At 49.9% G+C, this 19160-nt stretch overlaps 2 protein-coding genes and 1 long non-coding RNA gene across 10 annotated transcripts; 2 read left to right on the forward strand and 1 right to left on the reverse strand.

Moving 5' to 3' along the window:
- Window positions 1-6395: 6395 nt before the first annotated feature.
- On the forward strand, window positions 6396-11586 carry LOC115343178. The gene is made up of 2 exons (XR_003924017.2): window positions 6396-6870; window positions 11448-11586. It is a non-coding gene; the product is annotated as an uncharacterized LOC115343178 (long non-coding RNA).
- Window positions 7882-12917, reverse strand: LOC115343177 (translation initiation factor IF-2-like). Of its 8 annotated transcripts, none has more exons than XM_030018804.1 (3): window positions 12598-12917; window positions 11865-12012; window positions 7882-9976 (listed from the first exon to the last, which is right to left on the reverse strand). In XM_030018804.1, exons 1-3 carry the CDS (start codon window positions 12913-12915, stop codon window positions 9768-9770), a joined length of 675 nt encoding a protein of 224 aa, XP_029874664.1. In that variant the 5' UTR covers window positions 12916-12917; the 3' UTR covers window positions 7882-9767. The 8 variants fall into 8 exon arrangements, with proteins under 8 accessions (XP_029874664.1, XP_029874667.1, XP_029874663.1 ...); XM_030018807.1 differs by having other exon boundaries at window positions 11865-12016; XM_030018805.1 differs by lacking the exon at window positions 7882-9976 and adding an exon at window positions 11273-11399.
- On the forward strand, window positions 12914-18736 carry INHBB (inhibin subunit beta B). The gene is made up of 2 exons (XM_030018801.2): window positions 12914-13316; window positions 15979-18736. The coding sequence occupies exons 1-2, from the start codon at window positions 12914-12916 to the stop codon at window positions 16752-16754; spliced, it is 1179 nt and encodes a 392-aa protein (XP_029874661.1). The 3' UTR covers window positions 16755-18736.
- Window positions 18737-19160: the final 424 nt, after the last annotated feature.

The following is a 19160-nucleotide window of genomic DNA, read 5'->3' on the forward strand; positions in this document are numbered from 1 at the left end:
CACCAACCCAAGACTTTGAGTTAAGCGTCGATGAAGATCTATCCTGAATGTAGAAATTGGAATGGGCTCACAGCCTGTTCCTAGCTGCGGAAAAGCTAAGGAAGTGAAAGGTGAAAAGCTCTGCAGCATCCAGGCCCATTTCCAAGCGGCCCCACCTCTGCTGGTAACTCTTTCCTGCTGACAACACCGTCACCCCAGACAGGCTGCAGCAAGTGACGCACACACGGAGCAACCCCTGCTTCCCTCTGCTGCTGGCAGATTCTCTCTTTTGGTCGTCGTGGGCTCCTTTGTGGTTCCTCTTGTTTTGGGAGCTAACCCAAGGGGTGAGGGTAGGAAAGGTGTCTTAGCAAGATTGTTACTTTTGGCTTCCCAGTTAAAGGCGCTAGGCGTTTCCTGCTAGGAAGGCCTTTTGCATGTATTTTTGTGTCAGAAGCCCAAAATCAGAACATAACCTCTAAAGCCTGGAAGTCCATAGTGAGAAGACGAAGTCCTCTCTGCTGTGCACCAGGAGGTCTCTGCTAAATAACAACACATCCCAGCCATGGGGATGGGGACCTGTTTACTCCTTCCTTGTTGCGTGCCTGTAATAGTTCACAGCAGCAGTCATGTTATGGGCAAATACTCTTGCTTCTATCTATTTACTTTTCTATTCATTCAGGTCTTCCACTTCTGCTGTCAGAACAGTCTTCCATTGACTTTAAGGGTTGAAGTCTCCATCAATCACTTGTTTACTTTCAAGTCTTAATACATACATTTAAGTGTTTGCCTTGTCTAAAACCACCATTACTTATACCTGTGTTCTTCTGTTGCTCTTTAACAGCTACTGTTAAACAAATTCAGCCCTGTTACCTAGACAGAAGATAAGTTACAGCAGGACCAATTTTGCTACGGGCTCAATCCTGCAAGTTTGTGCCTTGTCACCTAGAGAGGGGGAAGAATCACTTGGCAACTTTAGCTCGTGATCCCTCTGCTCTCCTGTAAGGCCCACTCTTTGGGCAGACCTGGATCTGTTCAGTGTTCATCGTGCGGTGGTTTGGGCTCTGGGGGAGCTCCATCTGCTATTGCTTTGTGGACTGCTAGCATGGCACCGGCAGTGATGTCTCAGTTTGGGGGAAGCAGACTTACAAAAGGTCTGGGGCATCGCCACGGAGTGTTGCAATGCCTGTTCTCGGCAGTCACCACAATCTCCAGATCTTTACCTTTCGTAGTGAAGCTTCCTGTGCCATGCACCACCTCAAAATGGCAGCCACTAAAACCAAGAGCCTGCTTTTCTGCCCGAGCAAGTGATTGGGGAACACAGCCTCTTAAATCTACCTTGCCTGGGGGCTGAGGATCCCTTGGGGTTCACAATTTAGGCTCTGTCTTGGCTTTCTTCCAGGAACAGAGAGTGGGTCCGTTCTTGCAAGGGAAAGGCAGGGTGGTTGGCAGCGCGGCAGTGTTTTGTGTATGCTACGCTCAGCGCTCAAAAGGCTAGCGCCGAACGCGGGGAATTTCACATGGCTCAATTCCCTTCTGCCCCAGGGAGTGTGTATGTCTCCTCTCCCAGCAGACTGCACTTACCAGGGTATGCTCTGTGCCAGGGTGGGGACCGCCTCTGTCCTCTTAAGGCTGGTCTCATGTGAATTGGGTAGTTCTAGGTGTTTTGGCTCGCAGAGTGGGAAGCAGGGAGGCCTGGCCTTGTGGCTCTCCGAACTGTCTACCTAGAGAACTGTGGGATCACATTCCCTTTGGTCATGCACTGACTCAACTAGAGGCTTCGAGACTGCTCCTGTCCCAGCATTGCCCCATAGCCTGCTCCTTCTGAGAAGACCCGACCTGCCTCTCGTGCTCCCTGGGACTCCTGTCAGACAGGGAAGCGGACTGAGCCCAGCTCTTCTTCCATGAACTGTTGGACTACTGACTAAATTAAGGTACGAATAAAAATAGCCTACGCCCATCCTCTCCGCCCACCTTGAGCTCTTTTAGAAAAAGGGAAGAAAAAAAATTATATTTATTGCTGCATTTTTGGACACCTGATCTGGAAGGTGGGCAGACTGAAAACACCTGCTGCACTGAGTCCTTAGGGAAGAAAGTCAGAGATGTTCATCTAGTCATTGTGAGGGACTGAAGTCCGAGATGGATGCTGCAGGCTTTACAAGGCTCAGAGGCTCTTGGCTTACCACTAAAGCCAGTGATAGATACCTGGGCATCTTGACTGTATCATTGTGGAAGTCACTACCACATCAGATGCCTGAGGCTTCTTTGCATTTTGATATGTCAGAAGTGATTTTAACATATAAAGCCAATTAATGGGAGAAGGAATGTAGCATCAGATAAAAACCACAGATTTTACAAATTTGAAGTTGCACTAGCAGAAGTTGAATAGAGCAAAGCAGTGTCTTCTGTCTCCTTGAGCTTTTTCCTGACCTGTGTGCACAACATGGTTTGTACTGGGAGTGACAGGGAGTGGACGTACAATAAATGTTTCCCCAAAGTGGAAACAGCCTCATTTCTCATGAGATTTGTCCAAGTAGTTCATCATACTGTGGTCAATTTACTTTGTTGCCATCCAGGAAATACAGGTAAATAGCATGCAATCATACTGGTAGCATTAAACAAAATATTCCTTTCCATTGTGACTGCACACCGTTGGCATCTCTAGTGTCCATTTTGTGGTAAGGGAAATGCTCTGACCCAAGGAACACCCAAGAAAATGAAGCAAGAGCCCTTAGAAATGCGGTGTGAGCCATCATACCTAATGCTTGCTTTTTATGTCATGATGAGGAGACTATCTTTCCTCCCTGCTAATATAGGGGTACTGTGATGCTTTAAATAATTGATTATCTTAAATTTTCCCTAACCCTGACATCTGGAAAGAGCTGTGGGTGTACAAACTACCACCTATTGCTAATTTTTTATACAGCCCTAGCACCTCTCGCCCTGAAGGACTAGACCCCTTGAACTCTGGACCATGACTACCTTCCCCTTCCCCCCCAAAAGGCCACAGTAAATGAGGTCTTCTTAGAGAAGTCCAGCTGTGTGATAGCAGCTGCTGCCTTATGCTCCCCTAAAGGGAAAGTGGGGCCTGTTTTGGGGTGTGATGGGACCAACTGGCCGCAAGCCTTGCATTTTCTCTGTCTCAGTGCCCTTCGCTGCTCTTGGAGAGGTGGCCCTGCAGAAGAGGGTCCCAAAGGATGTGTAGCAGCCAAATACAGCCTCTGCTGGAGGGAAAATTCATGCACAATTCAGAGCAAGTACCACTTTACAATAACCTCTAGTAAAGAGGAGCTGCAGAGAATAAAACAACTAATTGGGTCTGTATCGGGATGCTTTAGTACCCATGCTGAAATTTGGCCAAGGAAATGAAGCTCACACCTTTCACTGTTGCACACAAATAAACCAATATTTCCAAGGGATCTTTCACAACCAGCATTGGTGAGGATTTATCATGCATAATGTCCAAACCTGAATGCACCTGGCTCTGGTATGGGATCATTGGTGATTATTTTTGGGTTTTTTTTTAATATTCCATTTTCAGCTGGAAATTACTGATGTGACCAAAGTCCGATTCCCTTCAGCAGTTTCTCCCTTCCTCCCCCCACCTTTTCGCACTCCCTGAGGTCTGACCATCTGGAAATCCTCCTCCACCTCTTCATCATGTGTGAATTTCCACCTAGGGCTGAAAGTGTCACTGTACTAAAGTGTGATGCATTAACACATTGAGGCAGAAAGCAGAGGGGAGTTGGGGATTATAACACTTCATGACCCACTCCGCAGTTGCTCTATGATTTAATCATCTTTATCAGCTTGTATCCTTTTCTTTGTATCCCTGCATTTCCCCTGTATCCTTTATTAAAATATTCCCATAATTAAAAAAACCCACCAATTCTACGCAAACAAGTAAAGTGCACTACCTTGTCTTGAGACTCGGATCAACTGAAAAAGGCAAATATCTCAAGGAGAACAGGCCTCGCTCAAGCAAGCTAGAGAGCCTAGATTGCTCTTTCACAATGAAGCTTGCTAATTATCCATATCTCCTATTGTATATTGCAAACTTGGGGTTCTTTCCTGCCAACCCTCGTGCACGTAATCTGAGTAAGTGTAATTTTTATTTTTATATGTATAAAGTATAAGCAGTAATAGTGCTACCTTGTACAGAAATGAAATCAAGCCCTGCAAACTATGTGCCATGTTGGTTTATCCTTTCGGCAGAGCGGAATGGAAAATTCACTAGTTTGGAAGTCAGTTAGCTGCCTAGCCTTCTTCTAACTAAATACTGAGGCTTATTATATGCTTCAAATAAATACATATATATATTTCTTTTGTGGCTTGGTTGCTGTAATCATCTTGGATGTAATAATGTTACTAGCCTCAGGGCTATATTTATTAAGATTTTAATTTAAAATCTTTCTGTCCTTCAGCATTTAAACAGAGGAAAACCCCATCTGGAGTAGCCAAAAAAAAAAGTTTCATCCTTTTCTTTTTCATGCGTTCCCCTCCCTTAGGCCCTCTCTCTCATCTTTTAAGCAAAAAACCTGGAGCAACGCACTTTCCTGTTGTAGCTCTGCACCCTCCTAACACTTCAGTACCTGTGTAGGTTTGGTAGACCCAATGTCTCCTTAATATGATCCATGTGCTCCTGTTCTTGCTGTCTCTGGAGCAGTGGTTTGTTTTCTTATCCTTGTATAATAGTACCAGTGTATTTCACAGTAATATTACCACACACTATGATTTATTCTTCATAATGCTCTCGGTGAGGATATAAACCACAGCAATAAATGTCAGAGGGGCGAGACTATTACGCAGAAATGGCAAAGGGCTGTGGAGAAGTCTTAGGGTTATTTGTTAATAAGCTGCCCCACTTCTGAGGAGATCATGGCAGGGAAATAACAGAACAAGAAGACCTGCTTGTAACCTGGGGAGTGAAAAACTCCCACAGTCTTCAAACCCCTTTGAGGGGACATCTCGGTCAAGGGGACAGCCTGAACTGTCACAATGTACATGCTTTTTCAGCTGTTTTGGAAGAAATGGCAGAGGTTAGCACCCAAGTCGTATAGAGTTTGCAATCCATTTTGTTTTAATCCCATGGCATATTCAAGCTATTCCCTCATGAAGGAACATGCAGTGCTGACTTAGAAATGATAAATACTGAGCAGGGCAGAAGGTGATTCAGAAATTTTTGTTAATAACCCTTTCACATGATTGAGTAGTACTGGAACATCAGCGACGGGTGGTAGCAGAGGACCTGGCTTGTAGCTAATGTCAACGTAGCAAACGTGGAGGGTGAGACAGCCTCAACATACTTCCTAGAGACCTGCAGTGGCTAAATAGCACTGGGCAAATGACTGTAAGTCATGTGGGCCAGCTCTCAGCTGGGATAAATCAATAGAGCTCCACTAACTGTGGCAGTGCTTCTGCTCTGCCCCAGTGGAAGATCATCCTTGCTTGAACTGGAGGACTTTGGTGCTGTTACAGGAGCCCCTTGCTCCTGACCCTAGCAGTGAGTGCATCAGTCAACCATATCACAATCATCTTTAAAAACCCACTCTGATGTTCTTGTGCGAAACCCACCAAACTGCATGACAGTTTTGGTTTGATATAACAAAAGGCTCATGGAAAAAAAACTAGGCGGTTTAAGTATGAACAGATTGAAAATTACTTTTGACATACAGCACCAAGGCCATGCTGTTAGTGTCAAGCTCCCTGAAGAGGATGAATTTCTGTATGCTGCTTTTCTCCACTTGATTTCAACTTACAGAGGGTTGAATGCTGTCATCCTCAACTTACAGCTAGTGAAAATGGGGTAAAGAGGAAGAAATTCAGGCCTAAGCACAGGTCTTCTTGCTGCAGCCTGTCCCACAGGCAGTAGGTGTAGACACTTCCTCTCCATTGTGCTGCTCGCTTGTAGAAAAGAGAAGGTAGCTCATGTTCAGGTACTCCTCAAGTGCTACTGATTGTCCATCGTGAGATGACTCAAGCTTCCGTACCCCATTTCTCTCACGGCATTGCAAAGGTACCAGCCATTTTTTTTGCTTCTGAGCTCCATTTAAAATTGGAGGGAAACCTCTCTATCTTGTCTCCACTCCCTGATAATCACTGACTTTCTCAGGACAGCTGATTTTAACATTGCTCCATCCTACTGTTCCTTTTCTCGATCTATTAGATGTATCAGTCACAGCTGGATGTATAGAAGAAATGCACCCGTCGACCTCTAAATGCATCGCCTCAGTAAGTAGCATTCAAATTACAAGAAGTCAAGTTTTAACTACTTTGTTTACCACTTAAATGCAGATTTTATTTTAACTCACTTTGCGAGGCTTTTGGTGTGAACTTAAACAAACATGAAAATCATGTTCTTTAACAGTATGTTAAAAGTGCTTATATGTTAAAAGTGCTCACCACAAAGCAGACGTTTCTTTGTTGGGCAACCAGCACAGCTTTTTCATGTTGTCTGTGTGTCCTCACCCGCCCCAACCTATTTAGGTCAATACAAGCAACTTCAGAGGAAGTCACTGCCTGGTTATAAGTCTACAGCTTTGGACTGCAGAGGACAGACTGTGCGAGGAAAACAAGAGCACTTCTGGACCGTCAACAAGCAGCCGGTAGCTTCTGAATATCACACAGGGTATCCACCGGATGGTGTTCGGTCCCTTTGCTTTGGAAATTGAAGCAGATCCCTGAACTCAGTTCCTTTGCCAGAGGACACGCTGCTTTGTACGGAGACCCGCCTGAGGCGAGGTACCTGACTGCATCGCTTCACGGCGCACGAGATCCACCTGCGCTTCGTTCCCCACAGCGAACCTGGGAGCTGGGATGCAAACCTTCCCGGAGCGCGAAGGGGTCGTTGAAGAGGACCGATAGGCCAACATGTTGCCCGTGAGGCACCGCAAGGTAGCTGAGCTGAAGGGAGCGGGACTAGAGCCACATTAAAGCAGGTGCAGTGGGAGTGGGAGGCTGAGGCCGTGAGTATACCCCTGCAACCCTGTACTGCTGCCTCCCCGTGTCCCCATCCTGCCTGACACTTGGGCGAGGAGCTGGCATTCAATAGGTGCTCTTCAAAATGCGTTGAGGGCTCTGTTTTATTTCTCTGTGACTCATCTTCCAGATTCTCGTTGTACCTGCTCTAGATGAGGAGTTCCCGGGTTGGTCAGTTCCTTTGTTTCTGCCTGCTATACTCCCTTTTTCCAAGTGGTGTTCAGAGTAGGACCCTTCTTTTAGAGAGCAAATCTCTGTTAACAGACAGTTTTCAGTTAAAGAAGCATGGGCAGGAGCAAAGGAGCCAGATTAACCTCTTAGTGGTTTTTTTAATGAGTTACGTCTACCTTTGCCGGTTCAGAAAATGTCCAGGCTGTTCAGAACAGCATTTACCTACTTGATTTTCAGTAAGACTTTCACTTCTACAGAATTATGGTGCTTTTGAAACATCTACTGTTTTTGCTGCAGTTGTTTAAAAAGTGATTGTGCGTAGTGAGGAATCAATCTGATTACGGATACATAATTTCATCTGAAGCAAAAAATGGTATGAATACAAATTCCAGGTTGAGCACAGCGCTCGCAGCTGGCCCCTGTAACCGTGCGTTTCAGTTTCTCTATATTTCCAGCAAGACGACAATGGCCACCTTGTAAAAAGCTCTTTCAGACACAAGGCAGAAGCATATACTTCAAGGTCTAGCCTTGAAACTTCTGTGGGATAGCAATGCTCATCTGAAGTGCCGTTTAAAACAGATTGTGTTTCACTACGTGCAAAAATCCCCCATATAGATGCAGCTATATGAGCAAAAAAAAGTGCTTTTGCCAGTATAGCCTATTTTATTTGGGAAATGCTTGCAGAAAAAGATGCTTGTGCTAGTAAAACTTGTATTTGCTGGTTATCAAAGGAGAAGCATTTCTAGTGCAAACTGGGCCTCTTCATATATGAAGCTTTATTCAGTGCAGCCATCAGTACAGTAAAGAAATCCTTCCTCAAAGGGATTAGTAAGGTTACCTAATAGATATTATTAATGGTTTAAGAGCATAAAAGGTGCTTTAGCAATACGTGAGGGGCTAGATCCTTTGCTAGTGTAAATTGTTTATGGTCCCACCGAGGGCATCATGGAAACAGGGAGCAGTGAGGGAGCTGCCTGGTGCCATCGCTGCCTGCTCCGTTTCTAGAGATCCCCACCGACTCAGGAAGGTGCAGAGCTGCACTGACTGGCCTCCCCAAAAGCGTGACTTCTGCATCTGCCGCCTCCTGAGAAAAATGCGCATAAGCAAATATCTAGATTATAGAGGAAGAGTTGTAGCGGTTTGATGCCTCGGAAACATGCCGATTTACGCTGGCTGAGGATCTCAGTTTATACTGATTTCATTATACTAGTAGCTTTAATAAGCATCAGATTCCAGTCACGAGACTTGATGTTTCTACAGAAAATACCCTTCGATACTGTACCTTCTCACAGTGGGGCTCCCTGGCTAACCGTGTGCTTGCCCATTAAGCACAAATCCCAGCCATTTCCTTCCCAGTTTTCCCCTGCATTTAATGTATGGAAAAGCATGACCCTGAATCAGATGAATAGCAGCCGGTTTGAGAAGGTGTGTGTGAAAATGTATCCTCACGCAGATGAGCTCAGAACAAATAGAATAGAGGGGAGGAGGGGAGGAGAGCGGAGCGGGGGGAGCGTGAAGCTACCCTTCCCCTGATAGTTCAGCCACTATGTGTAAGCAACAAGTTTATGCCCAAGGGAAAGAACTGAAAGCTGAGGAGATCTTAAAATTAACAGAGCTTTATGGCTCAATCAATAGGCCCTGCTCCCTGAGCAAGATTAGAAATCAAATGGCACATTTCTTTCTGTTAACCCTGTTTGCTCTCCCTGTAGGCTCTTCTGCCTGAAAGCATCTAAGGTTTGATTAAGTTCTTCTCTAGGAGGAAGCCAGAGAAAATCCATTGTGTGAGAGCTGCCTCCAGAATGCTGTGTTGGACACACTTTAAATAACAATAGAGGTTATTAGTTTGTTAGTAATTGCTAGAGAAGATAAGTCTTCCCAATATTTGAATATGCAAAATAGCTTTGGCTAACCCAAAAAAAGGGGGGGGGGGGAAGCCAAAACATGCCACTGCAGTGAGTAACGGGGATGATTAAAAATCACTGTATGTGAAAAAGAAAACCTTCTACTAGAAAGACTTCCCAGATTTGTTATCCCCACCAAAGACATGGTATTTTCCCTCTTTGGCATTTCATTCTCACTGGGGCAATGAAATAGTTGTTTTCAAAGGGAGAGGAACTGTGTTTGCACCTATTTCTTGTTTGACAGTGACCTCTATGAACCAGTCATCACTGCTCTGCCTGTTGTTTTCTTGTTAGCTCTTTGCTGTCAAATTAATTACTGTGAAGTACTAAGCTTGTTGCATTCACGTGCTCTCATTAGCTCACAGGATGTCAGAGTGATTGGATTTTTAGCATTATTTCTTTTTTTACATTCCAGGCTTTCCATTCAAAACCTGTTACTGGCAGGGAGGAAATACTGTATCTAATTCTGATCTCCCATCAGGGTAGCTCCAGTGATACTGAGGATTTGGTTTACAATGCTGTACACGCAATCAGACTGTGTTTATATTAAAACCAACATGAACAACCAGATCGGGATTGCAATGTGATTTTGAAGCACAGCATTAAGTGTCTTTCCTTTGGCAGTACAGAACAAGAAAGAAAATATTTATGATGAGGATAGCATTTGTCCCTTCCACTCTTAAATCAGAGTAACGGGCTGATCCTCCCGTTGACCCGCTTTACACTCCTGCGTTGCTTGTGTTAGTGACAACTAACAGAGCTCGTGTGCGTGCAGTCCAGGAATATAGGAGAAGTTTCATTCTTCTTCCGAAAACTGACGTGAGCAGAAGGGGCTTCTTTGCTGTCATGCTTGAGATTTGCGCGTCCTGCCCCTTGAAAACCACCGTTCGGCTCAATGAAAAAGATGAAGGGCTCGAGAGTTGCCTTCGTTCTTGAAGTTAGATTTTTTTCCTCCGTTAAAAAGAAAAAAGAAAATACAATTAGAACAGCCGGCAGCCCCGTTGCCTGGGCCGGCTGCGGGAGCCTCCTTTGCCCGGTCAGAGCCCGGGCTGCGGCGGGGCGCATCTCCCGCTTCCCAGCCCCAGCCCCTCCGCCGCCGCCTGCGACCGCCGCTCCCCGCTCCGTGCGCCCGAGCCGCGGCGCCCGCCCCGGCCCCGGGGCAGCCTCGGCGCGGCCCCCGGCCCTGAACTCGGCGCGGGGCTTCGGCGGCTCTGCCCCCGCCGGGCCGCTCTGCCCCCGCCGGGCCGCTCCGCCGCCGCTGCCCCGGTGACCCCGCTCGGCCCCGCCGCCCGCTTCCCCGCGCGGCCCAGAGGGGGCGCCCTCTGCCCAGGCTTCCCCCCGCGGCGGCGGCGGCGGCGGCGGCGGCGGCGCGCAGGGCCGCGGGGCAGCGCGCAGCGGCCGCGGCTGCCGGCCGCCCCGGGGCCGGGGACCGCGCAGGTGAGCCGAGCCGAGCCGCTGTCGCTGCCCCGCCGTGGGTGCCCGGCCCCGGGCGTCCCCGCCCGGCGAGAGGGGGGGGGGGTGGAGGGCGTGATATAACGCCCCGGTGCCGCGGAGGCGCGGCGGTTTCCCCGGCCCCGGCCGCTCGCCCCCGGGCTCGGCTGTTGGAGGGAGCCGGGTGGAAACCTCTCCTGACCCCTGCTTGGGGGGATCGCAGCCCCGACTCCCCCCGCCCCCCCTAAAGCCGGGGGCTGCCCCGCGGAGGAAAACCCGTTCCCAGGGCATGGGCAGGGCCGGCACTCCTGCCGGCTGCCCGCCGCGGCTGCGGGAGCGCGGCGTTCCCGTTATCTCCCCTCCCGGCTCCCCTCGGCCGCCGCCCGGAGCCGCCCCCCCCCCCCCCCCCCGTCGCGCTGCCTCCGCCAGGCTCCGCGCCCGCGTCCCTCCTGCCCCACGGAAAACACACACAATCCCCGGCACCCGCCCCGATTACCCGGCCCATTCATACAAACAAACAAACAAAAACCCGCCCCGTCGCAAAGCCAACCCGACGGTAAACTTTCTAATGACTTCTTCTTTCAAGTGCTTAAAAGGCAAGGAACACCGAAGGGGGGGGGCGGGGAGGGCATCCATCTCCCGGCCGGGGCGGGAGGGGGGGCAGGAGCTCCTGCCGCTCGGGGTCCGTCCCTCCGTCCGTCCGTCCGTCCTGCCGGGGGACGGGACGGGGACGCGGGTCGGTGTGCGGTGGGTGTGTTTGCAGGAACCGGGAGGGAGGGAGGGAGGGGACGGGGGGAGTTAAAGAAACAGCATAGTTAATATTTCCACATCAGGAAGTTACTGTAATAGCCCAGGGGGCAAAAGACTTAACTTAATCTCCTAAATAGTGAGGAACCCATGGCGTCTCTGTTATAGGTTGGAGTTCCCACGTGGTTTTAACTCCTGTATAAAAGTTTCAGTAGAAAGTGCCACAATGTCGTGATTTTGCAGGGGGGGAATATTAGCAGGAGGAGATCAGAGGAAGATAAGCGAGGAGCGAGCCGCTTCCCCGAGACCTTCCACTGCGGATCCGAGAGGGAACATCAGACGCGTTAAAAAACAAAACAAAACAAAACAAAACAAAACCAACCAAAAAAAAAAAACCCCAACCAAAAAAACAAAACACAGCATTCAAGCCAGCACAAGGCGAGCGAAAGATCAAAAAGACGCGGAGAGAGAGAGAGAGAGAGGGAGGGAGACAGATTAACTGGAGCAGCAGCAGCAGCAGCAGCAGCAGCAACAACAACAACAACAAAAATCACACTTAAAATAATAATAACAATAATAATAATAAAACCCAAACCACCAACAAGGGAGATATTGTTTAAAAAGAGCGAGCGAGGGAGCGAGCTGAAGAGCTGGTCTGACCGAGTGGATCCGTGCAGCTTCTCCTGGGATCGCCGGGATCGAGCCGATTCCCCGCTCCGCGGCCGCGCAGCGTGCGGTACCGCTGCCCGCGGCGCGGGCCGCGCCGGGCGCCGCCGCAGCATCCTCGCCGGACTCCGGACCCTCCGCGCTGCCTTGAAAATAAAAGCATCTCGCTAATAATAAGCGGGGCGGTGGGGGGAGAAGACTCGCAACTGTGGAGCTGCCAGCCGCGTACCCCCTCCCCGCCGCCCCCGGCCCCTCCCCAGCTATGCTCCGGGTCAACTTTGATGGCACGTTGAGAAGCAGCGGGCGCTGAAGGGGGACAACCGAGCGGCGCGGCGCGGAGCCGACCTGCTCAAGAGACCTGCACCCACGGCCTGTGGATTGTTGTCTTGCGGGGGCGGAGTGGGCGGGGGGGTACAAGTGGCATTTCTCCCCCCCCCCCTCCTTCCAGGCTATAAATTGGATTGTATATAAATCTGCTTCGTTTATCTCCCTGACACCCCTCAATGACGCTGGACTAAAGAGCTCCTCTCCGCGGCCCGCCCGGACCTGCCGAAGCGAGCGATGGACCAGGAGCGGCTGCGCCCGGGGATGCCCCTCTGAAGCGGCGCGGGGCACCGGGGCAGCGCGGCGCCGCCTCCCCCCCCCTTGCTCCCCGGCTCCCCTCGCACCTCCGGCTCGCTCCCCGCTCCCCCTCCCTCCTCCCCGGGCTCCGCAGCCACCCCCTCACCTGCTGCCGTCCCCCTCCCCCGTGGAGCCGGGCTCTCCGTGCACGCCAAGCCTGCTGCCCCCCCCCCCCCCCAACTTCGCCCTCGGTGCCTGCGTGTGCAGCCTCCCCCCCTCCGCCTCCCCGGCGGCACACGCCGCTTCCCCGGGCGCCCCCTCCCTCCGCCGCGGCTCCCCCCCTGCGCGGAGCGGTTGCGGCCCCCCAGCTTGGCTGCCACCGCCCCCTCCGCGCCGCGGAGCGCACGGAGCGGCGCTGCCTGCAGACGGGCTCCCTGCGGCGCTTCGGGGCGGCCCCCAGCTCGGCCCCCCGCTCCTCCGCCATGGACGGGGCGGCTCGCCGGGGGGTGCTGGCCGCGCTGCTGGCCTGCGGGCTGCTCCTGCTGGGCGCCGCGGCCACCCCGACCCCGCCGGCCCCCGCCGGCGGCTCCCCGCAGGACACATGCACCTCCTGCGGCTTCCGGCGGCCCGAGGAGCCGGGCAAGGTGGACGGGGATTTCCTGGAGGCGGTGAAGAGGCACATCCTGAGCCGGCTGCAGATGCGGGACCGGCCCAACATCACGCACGCCGTGCCCAAGGCGGCCATGGTCACGGCGCTGCGCAAGCTGCACGCCGGCAAGGTGCGGGAGGACGGCCGCGTGGAGATCCCCAGCCTGGACGGGCAGGCGAGCGCCGGGCCCCCGGCCCACGACCCCGTCTCCGAGATCATCAGCTTCGCCGAGACAGGTGGGCGCCGCCCGGCCCCGCCCCCCCCCCCCACCCGCCCCCGCCGCCCCCTCTCCCCTGCCCGGCCGCTCTCCCTGCCCGTCCTGCCTCACCCCCCGTCGGCCCCCCCTGCCCGAGCCCTGTCAGTCCTCCCGCTCGCCCTGCCTGCCCTCCTGCCCACCTCCTCCGTCCCCCCGGCCTGACCCCTGGCGGTTCCCCCGACCGCCCTCGCCCGGCCCTGCCGCCGGGCCCCCGGTGCGCCCTGCCCGTCCTCCTGCCCGCCGCAGGCTACCTGGCTCACCCGCGTCGTGCCCCCCCCCCCCGCCTCGCCCGCTCTCCCCTCTGCCCCGCACCGTCTGGCCCTGGCCCTGCCCGCTCCTCCCCGTCCTCCCCGCCTGTGCCCCCGCGCCCGGGATTCTCCGCGGGCTGCGCCCCGCAACTCCCCTCGCTGCGTCCCTCCATCATCCCTCCGCAGCCTCCGTGCCCCCGGCTTCCCTCCGGTGGTCCTTCCAGCCGCACCGTGGCTCGCCTCCGTCCCCGTGCGTCCCACTGTCCCTCCTCCGCCTGTCCCACTCCATCTCTTGCATCCCTCGCCTCGTCTGGCTGCCCTGCACGTTCGTCTGGTTCACTGCGTGCATCTGTCTTCCGAGGCTTGCCTTCGCCCGTCCTCCCTTTCCGCTCGTTTCCCGTTTATTTAGCTTTGGTTCGTAGTGTTGGCCTTGTCTGTTTGTCCACTGCGTGCAGCCTCCTACCAAGTGTGTCTCTCTCCTCTCTGTCTGCCAGTCCGGTTACTAACTGTGCCATCCATCCCCACGGTACCAGCCATCTCCCTCCTGTCCGGCCATTGCCGTTATGTGTCACCGAATCCCTTCAGCGCAGCTTTCCAGCAGTTTATCCAGGCAACCGCTGTGCCTGTGAACTTTGCACATCTGGCTATAACACCATCACGCTGCAAATTAGCTGTCTCCTGTCTATCTGCCCATCTCTCCTTTCCTTCATCGCTCTATCGCTCAGTTCATTTTTCTCTCTCTCTATCTTCCTGTGGCATCTACATATCATTTGTCCACAAAATAAATCTCTTTCTATCCTGTATGCTGCCCACTCATCTCCTTTATCTACCCTCCCACTTACCAAAGGCATATACATTTACAGTATCTATGGGATCTGTTGCATTATACATATGCTTGTTATATTCACATACAAAATTTATGGGCGCACACAATCTCACACAACACAAGCGATGTGGATCGGTGCAGCAACACCGTACTGTTCTTTTTCTGTCACTGTCACCACAGTTTATAAAGAAGTTGTGTATTTACTAACATGCGAAAGGCTTTCTTAGCGTACATTTGGGGGGTTGTTATTTTTTAACAGGCTGTTGTTGGGAGATCTGGGGTGGGCTCGTACTTCCATTTGGTATTCGATCGATCGCTGGCTTTTGTAACACTTCCAAAATCGACTTTATGTAAAGCACAGACAAACACAGTGAAAATTTTTGTCACTGAAATATTACAAGGCACCGAAAGGGCCCCGGAGGCACGTTTGGAAAGGCATCTAGGGTGACAAATTAAGACACTGACTACGCAAAAAATCCCATTCAAGGATTGACAAAAATAATAAAGATGCTGAGGAAAAGAAAAGGAAGAAAAAAAAAATCTACATTTGGCTCTGTACAGAAAGAGGCGAAACAGATAAGGGCAGATGAGAAAATGCCTTTCCAGCAATAATCTTAAATAGCGATCGGGAGGCTTTGATTCAAGGACCAGAATTACAGTCTCCGCCATAAAGGCCAGCTTGCACATTTATCACCTACGCCAAATTTAGTTAGGACTTACAGTACAAAATTGCAGGAGGGCCAATGGTATTTCTGAAACATTTCATGCAGCAGGCTCTTTTGTTTACAAATAAGGGGTTATGTCAGACATTTGGTGACATTTGGTTTTCCGTGACAATTTTGCTCCTTTAATTCTGGTGTTATTGAAAAGCGTATTGAGAACAGTCAGGAACGGCATTACAGCGAGAGCAACCGCTTCGTTGCCTCGCCTTGAATGGCAGTCTGTCGTTTCGGGGGGGAAAAGGCAGAGATCGAAACAATTAATAATAGCGGATATTCTACCAGACTAAGTGGGGGGTTAGCTTGATCTGTTGGACAAGCAGGCGCATTACTGAAATATTTTCCCCTCCGTCTCGTGAATCCTCTCTGTTAAACCACGATGAGAACATGTGAAAATCGAAACAAAATCCCTGGTTTGGCATTGGCGTTTCAGTGGTTATTGAAAGGGCTCTCCCCGTGAGAACTGGCAGGTAGCTGAAAGTTAAAACTATTCTTAAACCGACGAGATAGCGGAGTCCGAGCGCTGGTCTTTTCAAGGTGCTGCTGTAGCATCTTTAAAGCTGGCTGGCTGGGAAAACCCCATATTCTGGAGAACTCCTACTGGTGTCTCTGGATCTGACACATCCGACTACAGCCCGATGATGAACGTTGCTGTGGGAAGTCCCTTTTTTCAATTCATTTTGATTGCAAATTGGGGATATCTGATGCAGTGCGTGCCTTCCGGCCGGCGCAGCCCCGTCACGGCTCCCTCGATCTGCGGTGCTCTAGCGTTGCCCCTGAATCCAGAATGGCACACAAGCTAACGTTTCCTTTTTAACTTAATCTTGCTGATCTCTCCTTATCTTGCAGACGATCTGGCCTCATCTAGAGTCCGCCTCTATTTCTTCATCTCGAATGAAGGGAACCAGAACTTGTTTGTCGTTCAAGCCAGCCTGTGGCTTTACTTGAAGCTGCTTCCATATGTCTTAGAGAAAGGCAGCAGGCGAAAAGTAAGAGTCAAAGTCTATTTCCAAGACCCGGACACTAGCAACAAGTGGAATGTGGTTGAAAAGAAAGTTGATCTCAAAAGAAGTGGTTGGCACACTTTTCCCATGACAGAGGCGATCCAGGCTCTGTTTGAGAGAGGAGAAAGGAGACTGAACTTGGATGTTCAATGTGAGGGCTGTGAAGAGTATTCAGTGCTGCCAATTTATGTGGACCCCGGGGAGGAATCCCACCGGCCTTTTTTAGTGGTGCAAGCCCGCCTCGCCGATAACAAACACAGGATCCGGAAAAGAGGCCTGGAGTGCGATGGCAGGACCAATCTATGTTGCAGGCAACAGTTTTACATTGACTTTAGACTCATTGGGTGGAATGACTGGATCATAGCACCATCAGGTTACTATGGGAATTACTGTGAAGGGAGCTGCCCGGCCTACTTGGCCGGCGTCCCGGGGTCGGCTTCCTCCTTTCACACCGCCGTCGTGAATCAGTACCGAATGCGGGGGCTGAACCCGGGCACCGTGAACTCCTGTTGCATTCCAACCAAACTTAGCACAATGTCAATGCTGTACTTTGATGATGAATACAACATTGTGAAAAGGGACGTTCCCAATATGATTGTGGAAGAATGTGGTTGTGCTTGATTTAAGGTGTGTTTTGGGGGGGGGAGAGAGAGAGAGAGGGGGGGGAGAGAGAGAGAGAAACATTCCCGTACAAGATGGTGTTGGAGGAAGTTTCACTGTGTATCCAGGCATCAGTGTTGGAAAGTCACTGTGGAAAAGTTTGACAAAAAAAAAAAAAAAAAGAAGAAAAAAAAAAATCATTTCACTTTGGTGTCAGGACAGTGGCAGTTTGTGGATCTTGGACACTTATATATTCTACCACTTATAAGTTAATGCTCTGAAATATCTTAAAGACACACACACACACACACACGGAACGTGGGCACGCACGCAAACACGCGCTCATACACACACACACAGACACACACACACACACAGACACACACGAGGCAGCTCGGAAAAGGGACATGAGCACAGAAAGTCAATGACCAGTGACGATGGACCTAAATGCCTGCCAGTACGAGTGAACGGCTGAGCAGCTGTTTCCCCGCCTGCCGGTGAAGCCAGACCGAAATGAGCTCCCTTTGCTCAGGCAAAAGCACAGACTGCGAGAACACGACGTATTCTTGCACGCAGGTGTCAAAATGACCAAACTTAAAAAATTAAAAAAAAAAAAAAAAACAGAAAAAAAAAAGAAAAAAAAGTCGACCGTCACCTCTTAGGTCTAACGGGAAGCTGCAGGACACCTGCCTTGCGAGGTGATCACTTCCTCTTAATTTAAATTTACCTAAATGTAAACATCTTCCTACAGCACTTCCAGTAAGGAATCGTGTGATACCACCAGAGAGAGAGAAAAGGGGACGGACGCGTAAGCAACTACTGTATTTCTAACATCTGACCGTTGCGAAGTCACAAGCTGGGCTGGCGTGATCCGATGCTTTAACTGCCCACTAGCAACCCGTGGATGGCTACACCCGCCATGTCTTGGAAAAGGGGATCCGATACCGTACCTGGACTATGTTGACCGTTGGCATCTCTCACTGTTTGGAGAACGAAAAGTCAGAGTTGCGGTCGGTGTTCTTCAACGGGGGACTCGGCAACTACACGTCACGTGGGGGATGAGCGAACAAGCGACTGCCACCACGGCTAAACCAATGAACCTGAAAGAGGAGTGACAGAAACAGAGTGGAGACGTTCTGAAAAATGCAGTGCGTTTAATAACAGGCGAGGAACATTTTAACAAGTCTTGGAAAGGAGGAGAGTGCTTTCAATTTCCTTACCAGGAGGTGTCAAGGATGGCCATAAAGATCAGAAAATAATGATACAGCATAGCACTTGCAAACTGCTTGAATGCACGTATAATAGCACTTGCAAATTTCAATGCCTTGAAAAGTGGTACTTGATAGTGCACTTATCTTTGCTCACTATCTAGGTAAACAGGTGCCGCATGAGCTATGCAATTTAAAGTGTTGACCCATACTAGACAAAACTGGACTTATGATATGACTTTTTTATATTTTTTTATACTTGAAATTAAATCTTTTGCTTCTTTTTTAAAGCGAATGATTGCTTTTAATGTTTGCACTGATTTAGTTGCATGATTAGTCAAAAAACTGCCATTTGAAAAAAATGTTATTTTTATAGCAGCAAAAAATGAATACAGTTAAATGTATTATACATAAATTTTGGAACCAAAGAGGCCAACATATTAGTTATAATTTTTATGAGATGGCAAAGCCATCATATATCATGTAGTCATACTGAGCAATCCCTCACGAGGCCTACCAATTGTTTCAGGGTACAAAATGGATTCTGTTTGTTCTATTCAGTGTCTTTTCTATACCATACGCACATGGAACGTAGAGTGAAAAAAAAAAAAAAGACTATTGTAGAATACATTACAAGATGTGCATCCTTTAAATCCAATTTTTATGTTTATTTAATAAAGTTCCTTTTAGGTTCTGTTCCATAATAATTTAAACCAAACAATTTTCACTTAGATTTGCTGTTGAAGTATTTTACATTTGTGTACAGTTTAAATAAATAAAAAAGATTAAAAACTGGATGTGCTTTTTTTTTCAGTGAGTAACATCTGGAGAAACTTGCTTACTTTCAGGACTGAATGCGGCTGCAGACAGTGAACTGTCGCATTAGACCGTAGTTGTATTAGTCATTGCAGAAAGCCTTGTCTGAGAGCTCAGCTGCGATCCTAAAAATGTTACGCTCTAGTTTTATTGCTGTCTATACATGTAAGCATCTGCTTCTTTCTATCTGCATCAGTGCAGGGTCTCTGGCTGCGGGAACGGTGCTGTTCCGCATGCTTGCAGGTCATTTACAGCAAGTTCCTGGTTCACCTGCTATGTAAGAATGTAACTTCTTGTCTAGGTCACTCCCTGATTGGTTACAAGAAGTAAAAAAATAATGTGGCAAGCACTTCCAGGAAAAAAAGGTCAATGCTAAGTTTGATGAACTTTTTTTTTTTTTTTT

This window comes from Aquila chrysaetos, chromosome 6 (assembly GCF_900496995.4).
Source record: "Aquila chrysaetos chrysaetos chromosome 6, bAquChr1.4, whole genome shotgun sequence".
In the NCBI taxonomy this organism is placed as follows: Eukaryota; Metazoa; Chordata; class Aves; order Accipitriformes; family Accipitridae; genus Aquila; species Aquila chrysaetos.

Coding starts and splice junctions, on each gene's coding strand:
- INHBB (XM_030018801.2), top strand. CDS start 12,914: ATGGACGGGGCGGCTCGCCGGGGGGTGCTGGCCGCGCTGCTGGCCTGC. Junction 13,317..15,978: donor CATCAGCTTCGCCGAGACAG/GTGGGCGCCGCC, acceptor CTTATCTTGCAG/ACGATCTGGCCTCATCTAGA.
- LOC115343177 (XM_030018803.1), bottom strand. CDS start 10,748: ATGCCCTGGGAACGGGTTTTCCTCCGCGGGGCAGCCCCCGGCTTTAGG.